At 45.7% G+C, this 7,850-nt stretch overlaps 1 protein-coding gene across 1 annotated transcript; it reads left to right on the top strand.

The window, feature by feature from the left end:
* Window positions 1–4,269: 4,269 nt before the first annotated feature.
* Window positions 4,270–5,262, top strand: LOC104605154 (uncharacterized). The gene has a single exon (XM_010269793.1). It carries the CDS (start codon window positions 4,270–4,272, stop codon window positions 5,260–5,262), a length of 993 nt encoding a protein of 330 aa, XP_010268095.1.
* Window positions 5,263–7,850: the final 2,588 nt, after the last annotated feature.

The following is a 7,850-nucleotide window of genomic DNA, read 5'->3' as shown; positions in this document are numbered from 1 at the left end:
AGAAAAACTAAATATTTCCATTGGGCTAATTGGGATGTTATCTGCTCCCTAAAAACTTGGGTGGCATGGGCTTAAGAAGGGCTAAAGAAGTAAACATACATTTTCAATGGAAATTGGCTTGGACCTTTCTTAATAAAACGGACTCTCTTTGGGCTAAGCTAATTAAAAGCAAGTATCTGAAGAATAATGAACTCTTCCCTTCTACAACCCCCCAAAAAAACTTGTTTCTTTTGGAAGAATCTTGCTAAAGCCCTAATTGAAAATTTTCCTTTTCTTGGTTATAAAGTAGGGTTGTTAGGAGAAGCCCCTTTATGGGGCATTCCTTGGATCATCAATCAAGAAGGATTTTCTACTTCCATGGGACCTCCTTCGAGTGGTGAGGCTTGCATAACCATTAGAAAAGTCCTAAATGGGTATAGGACTTGGAATAAAGGCAAACTAATTCATCTCTTTGATGAGGGGTGGATTGCTCTGATTAATCAAACCCATGTCTTTAGATCTAATATCAGAGATCATTTCTATTGGACCTTAAGCCTGAAAGGAAAATTTTCTCGTAGGTCAACCATTCAAGAAATGGTCTCTAAAAGGACTCATGGCTTGAGTCAACATCATATCTCTTTAATTCACAAAGTTTTGCCCCTTACTGGTCTTCACAGATATAAATTGTTTCGTTGGTCTTACCTACACTTCTATCTATGTTTTCTATAATGCTAATGTGGAAACCATTTCATGCCCATTCTTTTCTTGCTCCTTTGCAAGAGCTATCTGGTTTGCTTCCCCAATTGGGCATATACCAAGGAGAATTCATCCGTCGGTTATTAACTTTGTGATCTCTATAATTGGGGGATTGACTGATAAACAATATCAGACTAGATTCCTGGTTTGGCTCTTTGTAATAGTTTATCATGTTTGGTGGTTCAAAAATAATATGGTTTTTAGAAACAAAACTTGGACTTCCTCAAAGGCAGTGGCTCAAAGTCAGAGAGCAATGAATGAGTTGATGACTGTACTGCCTCCCCAAGATAAAGACAAGGAACATAACAAACCTATAAATCCCCCTAACCCCCTTTGTGTGCTTATCTCATTTGGGTTATTTTGTGGTAGTTAGGGATGGCAATTTCTACCCTACCTGGTGGGTACCCGCCTCGATAGGGTTTCTTTCCGCTTGAAGATCGGGTTTTGGGATTCTATAATCCATACGGGTATGGGCAGGATAGGATATTAGGCTAAACCTGATCCTCCCAACCCACATATTGTTGGAAAACATATAAATTTTATGTACTAGGTGTTAAATTTAATAATATTTTGAATTTTATGTGAAGGATGATTGATTGTTTATGTGTGTTTTATATGCATTAATCAAATAATTGAAAATTTTGTTATTTATTTATGTTATTTTACTTATTTATTACTTGTATATAACAATAAGTAATGGCAAATTAGATGCTAGTTCTAAACCCACCCCGCCCCTACCCTTGAATGTAGGGAGGGTTTGGATTCTCAAAATCCAATACGCTATGGGTTTTGGGGTGGGTACTAGTTGGAAGGTTTAAGGAGGTGGGTAGGGTTTAGAATTTACAAAATCTTCCCTGAACCCCATCCCTAATGGCAGTTGTGGGTAGGTATCAGGTTGCATGTTTTGTTCTAGAGATGGAGTTGAGCACAATCAAGGCAGCTATTGATTTTTTTCTCGAAAGGAATCTTTAAAATGTTTTAGTCCTCTCTGATAGTCTTCTTGCTACAAATATTATGAATTTTGGCAATCTGGAGGTTATCCTAGATTTTTGGCATTTGATGTGTATGTATGTATGTATATAAATATATATATATATATATATTTATATACATACATACACATCAAATATATATATATATATATATATATGATGAGGGGTAGTTTGGCCTGACCTAGTAAGTAGAGGTCACGTGGATGCGATCTGCCAGTTGGATGACAACTCAACAAGAAAAGCCTAGTTAGCTTTTAGAGCTCGGGTGTTCGATCACCTCGGTACAAAGGCACCTCGGCATAGAGTCACCTCGGCACTTAAGCCAGTTTAGGGCCTAGGGACCGAAGTGACATGTAATCGACTCCAGAAGCTTCTCAGCGGACTCTAAACCTCCCGGGATCATGCCACGTAATGGCAGGCCTCATCCTCTCCCCGCCCGGATCGGGCGGTAACGATACACTTCATTGACTGATACGTTACTCCCCGTCTAAAGCGGAAACATATTTCATCTACTCAGGTCAAAGATCCCGAAACCATTTCATGAGACCCACGACAGCTCAGCTATATAAGGGCACCAACCCCCTCCAGGGCCCAAGTATGCGCGATTATTTACATTCAAGCTTTTAGCTCGCAACCACAGCAAGAATACTAACTTAAGCATCAGAGCAACCTCACTGGGTCATCCACCCTAGTCTCTCTGATCTCTGTTTTGTAGTTTGATCCAACTCGCCACGTGAGCAACGTCTAGGCAACCTTCCATCTATGAGCTTCCAGATTGCGCATCATCAATTGGTGCCATCTGTGGGAAATGATCGAAAGGTCATCCCAATCTTAGTCACAATCTCAATCCCAATCTCAACCTCAATGGCATCTTCTAGCCACAACGGAAAGAGCGACATGAACGTCATCGGGGGGGCAAGAGCAACAAACAGTCACTCCCTAGGGTTCCTTGGTGAGCATCGGCCCCGTTCACCATCCCCCTGACTGTCTCCAGGGTTCCATCGCTGTCCGTGCCGCACACTACCTAACAGGTGAGTGTCCCGCTCCCCCAAGTGAGTGCCACATTCACGAAGCCTTCCGTGATTCCCCTTGGGGTCGGGCACTCCCAATTCAACGACCTTGTCCAGAGCGTCCAGACGATGCAGATTTAAATGCAGCAGATCCACTAATTCCAGCAGTTTCAGTTGTACTATTTCTATCAACTGTACTAGGAGCAGTTCCCAACACTGCAACCGAACCAACCGACAAATAATCATTAAGGGCAGACTAAGAACCAGAATTAGCACCAGACTCATCAGAATGTCCGCCGGTCTCCTCCCCGAGGTGAGAGAACTTCGTAGGTACCGGTCCCTCCCTCGGGACAGACCTCGCCGCGGGGTATAGTAGGCGATCGACATACTCCCCCTACTTCCCGAAGAGAGAGCTCAAGGGATAGGCCCAAACCTAGCCAGCCCGAGAGGTGCAATCAGCAAGCTCCACATCAAGATAATGTAGATTGTCAGCTCGGGGCCTGAGGCACATGCTTGAGAGGAGACCCCTCGGTTCCCCATGACAGCTAGCATTGGACACGTGGTGAAGAAGAAGCGGTGAGAAGAACCCCTGAACCACCTCGCCCTACCATTCGGAGCAAGATCGAGATACCTGACAACACTGAGGCTGGTAGTACAAACACTGCACAACCAAAGAAGCAGCAATAGCGACGTCGCAAGACTCGCCGTTCCTCAGCAAGGAACAGTCCACCAGCGAAGCCCAACCATCCAGTAGATCAAGGTCGAGAAAGAGAGGAGGTAAGCTCGGTGGCCACGAGAATGGTGCCTGCTCTGTTGAGCCGGCCATCCCCCTGTCACCTGAGCTCCTGGCGGCCCCAATGCCGAAAGATTTCAAGGTACCGTCGCTAGACAAGTATGATGGGTCTTTTGACCCCAACGATCACATAGACGCATTCCAGTCCCAGATGCATCTCGTCGGGGCCGATGAGGCTTGCATGTGCACGGCTTTCTCCACCACATTCAGAGGAGTAGTTCGGACCTGGTATAGAAACCTCGTGTTGGGTTCCATCAAAAGTTGGGCGCAGTTCGTAGACATGTTTATAGCCAACTTCATCACCAGTAAGAAGTGCCCGAAGTCACATGAGAGCTTTCTGAACGTGGTGCAAAGGGAATGAGAATCAATTCAAAGCTACATCAAGTGCTTCAATGAGACATGCCTGCATATACCAGACCTTGATCCAGTAGTACGTCTCACCGCAGCACAAAAAGGAATTACTCACAAAGAGTTCAAGTGGCAAGTTGTGGCAAACAAGCCAAAGAACATCACCGAGTTCCTCAAGCTAGCCGATCAGTTCATTAGTACAAAAGAGGAAATAAACCAGAAGAGAGAGGAAGAAGGAACGAGCAACAAGAAGAAAAGGAAAAAGAGCAAGTCCCCGAGCTCAAGGAGTAAGTCCCCCTCACGAAGTTACAGGTCGGGTCGGTGTTCCAAAACCTTGCCAGTGGAGAGAACCAACTATACTCTCCTTAACGCGAAGCCGGGAGAGATCTTGATGGCCATTAAAGATTCCTCCATCGTCAGATGGCCACCCAAGCTACGGGGAGACCCAACAACCAGGAACCCAAATGTTTATTGTCACTTTCATCAGGACCATGGTCACAACACAGAGAACTGTAGAAACCTCTGTGATAAGATCGAAGAACTCATCCTCCGAGCGTACTTGAAAAAATACATTTTGCACGAGGAGAAAGGACAGGGGGACCGAAAAAAAGATGTCCCAGAGAGCAGCAAGCAGAACGAGCAGCCACCTCGCCCGCTACTAGAAGAAAGACTGATCCGCGGGGTGATCAATATGATCACTAGAGGATCCATTGTAGCGGGGTGCACAACAGCAACAGGAAAACCTTCAGTCCGAGAACTGGAGAACGAGGCAGAGAACCCACCCAAGCGACCTCAGATCAAAGAACCCATTTATTTTACCGAGGACAATGCCCGTGGGATTCAGTATCCTCATGACGACACCCTAGTCATAAAGATGATCATCAATGACTTCGAAGTGAAGCAGATCTTGGTGGACTCAGGCAGTTTGACCGATATCCTCTTCAAAGGAACCTTTGACAAGTTGCAACGACAACAGAGCGATCTAAAACCAGCAGATGCCCCACTAGTAGGGTTCAGCGGAGAGGAAGTCAGGCCTATAGGTCGGGTCATAGTACCAGTGGAGGCGGGCACATGGCCGACTATTGTCCGGTTCAAGCACACATTCTTGGTGGTCACGACTCCATCCCCCTACAACGCAATCATAGGTCTGCCTATTACACATGTCTTACGCGCAATAGTGTCAACTTACTATCTCGCAATGAAGTTTCCGACAGATTATGGAGTATGGGTCATACGAGGCGATCAGCTCGAATCCCGAAAGTATTGTGGTTGCCCTCAAGGGAAAAGCAAAACTGGCAAAAGACGTCGAACTGGAGCAACCAGCAGACTACACCGAGGAGCGAGCTGCCCCGATGGAAGAGACGACCCACATATCGGTTTCTGAGACCGAACCGACCAAGACTCTCCAGATCGGTGCACTGATAAGCGAACCGCTTCGAACACAGCTAATAAGTTTCTTACTTAACAATTTAGATGTTTTCGCCTGGTCCACAACAAAAATGCTCAGAATTGACCCTAGTGTGATAATTCATAAACTTAAAGTGGACCCTTTAGTCAGGCCAATTAGACAAAGAAAACACAACCTTGCCCCGGAGCGGTGAAGGGTAGTCGATGAGGAGGTCGGGAAGCTCCTCGCCGTAGACTTGTCAGGGAGGTCCATTACCCGAGCTGGGTTGCCAACCCTGTGCTTGTGAAGAAAGCCAATGGCAAGTGTTGGATGTGCGTTGACTACACCAACCTGAATAGAGCATACCCAAAGGATTGCTTCCCCTTGCCCAGAATTGACCACCTAGTAGACGTGACCTAAGGGCATGAGTTGTTGAGTTTCATGGACACCTACTCTAGCTACAATCAAATTAGGATGGACACAGTTGACCAAGACAAAACTGCTTTTGTAACCAAACTCGGGTTGTACTATTATAAAGTTATGCCCTTTGGTTTGAAAAATGTTGGAGCAACTTTCCAACGACTTGTAAACAAAATTTTTGAACCTTTGATTGACAATAAAGTGGAATGTTATGTTGATGACATGGTCATCAAAACCCAATTTTCTAAATCTTTAATTGACGATTTAGATGTTGTTTTTCAAATTTTAAGGAAATACAATATGAAGTTAAATCCAAATAAGTGTGTCTTCGGGGTCACATCGAGCAAGTTCCTCGTTTACATAGTGAACCAACGTGGCATCAAAGCAAACCTGGACAAAATCAAGGTTATCTTAGAAATGCAACCACCCTAGAAAATTAAGGAGGTACAATGACTAACTAGTCGGGTAGCTGCCCTAAACCGTCTAAATCGGCAGGTCGATGTCTCCCCATTTTAAAGCAATTAAAAAGATGTACCTCTTCGCGAGTGATGAGGTGGTCAGCTCGGTACTAATTAAAGAGGTAGACCGGGTTCAACGACCCGTCTACTATGAAAGTAAAGTGTTGCAGGATGAGGAAACCAGATACCTCAATGTCGAGAAGCTGGCATACGCGCTAGTAGTAGCAGCTCAGAAATTACGCCCATACTTCCAAGCCCATACCATCGTCGTCCTTACTAATAGACTTCTGAGACACATCCTACTTAAGCCCAAGGTGTCAAGAAGATTGACAAAGTGGTCCATCGAGCTTAGCGAGTATGACATTCAGTTCGAGCCACAGCCAACAATCAAAGCCCAACTCTTGGCGGACTTTGTAATAGAATGCACGTTCAGCACACCGGCCCCTGAACTGACTGAGCCCACTAACGCGTCAGAGGCGTCCACCAGTGTGGCACCGGTTCCGGTCAGAGCAGTACTGACCTGGGACGAGGAGCCCTAGATCCTCCATGTAGACGACTCATTCAACCAACGAGAAAGCGGTGTGGAACTAATACTATACGGCCCAAGCGAGGTGAAGCTGGAGTACGCTCTTTAGTTTGGATTTGAGGCGTCGAACAACAACGTGAAGTATGAAGCACTAATTGTCGGGCTAAACTTAGCAAAAGAAAATGGGAACAGAACATCTCATCGTGTGCAGCGATTCTCAACTAGTGGTTAACCAAGTCAATGGCGACTATGAAGCACACAACTCGACTATGGAAGCCTACTTAACAAAAGTCAGGGAGATTCTACCAGGCTTCAGCTCTTATTTCATTAGGCAATTTCCGAGGTCCGAGAACGCTGAGGCCGACGCCTTATCAGGACTAGCAAGTACTAGTGACAACATCATGCGAACTATCTACATAGAGGACCTGCCTCGGCCTAGCATTCTCAAGGGGGCAGAAGAGGTCGCTCTTGTGTTGCAAGCGGAACCGAGCTGGATTTACCCGCTTGTTGATTATCTGCTCCACGGGATCCTAGTTGCAGAACTTAATGCAGCTCTGAGAGTAGAGCGTCAATCAGCCCGATACGTCCTTATAGTCGGATGGCTGTACAAGAGATCCTTCACGCTCCCCTACCTACGTTGCCTGCGACCCTCAGAAACTAAGCTTGTACTTTGCAATATCCATGAAGGATTATGCAGAGGACACTTGGGGGGCAGAGCCCTTGCCCAAAAAGCATTAAGGCAGGACTACTATTGGCCCATAATGAAGGCAGACGCATTCGAGCTCATCAAGAAATGCGATAGATGTTAGAGGCACGCTAACATCCTCCATCAACCTGCTGCCGATTTGAAGTATCTTACTAGCCCGTGGCCCTTCGTGCAGTGGGGAATCGACATCCTCGGCCCTTTTCCGTTAGCAACCGGGCAGGGGAAGTTCTTGGTTGTGACAGTGGACTACTTCACGAAGTGGATGGAAGCCAAACCTTTGATAAGCATTACAGTCCGGAATGTGCAAAATTTCTTATGGAAAAGCATCGTGTGCCGTTTCGGACTATCCAAAGTCTTGATTTCAAATAACGGGATGCAATTTGAGGACATCGAATTCCAGAACTAGTGCATCGAGATGGGAATTCAGAAAAATTTCACTTTGGTAGCACATCCACAAGCAAACAGATAGTCCAAA

This window comes from Nelumbo nucifera, chromosome 4 (genome assembly GCF_055504915.1).
Source record: "Nelumbo nucifera cultivar China Antique chromosome 4, China Antique-T2T, whole genome shotgun sequence".
Lineage (NCBI taxonomy): Eukaryota > Viridiplantae > Streptophyta > Magnoliopsida > Proteales > Nelumbonaceae > Nelumbo > Nelumbo nucifera.
Note: the sequence above shows the minus strand (reverse complement) of the source record. Positions and strands in the feature narration are given on the sequence as shown.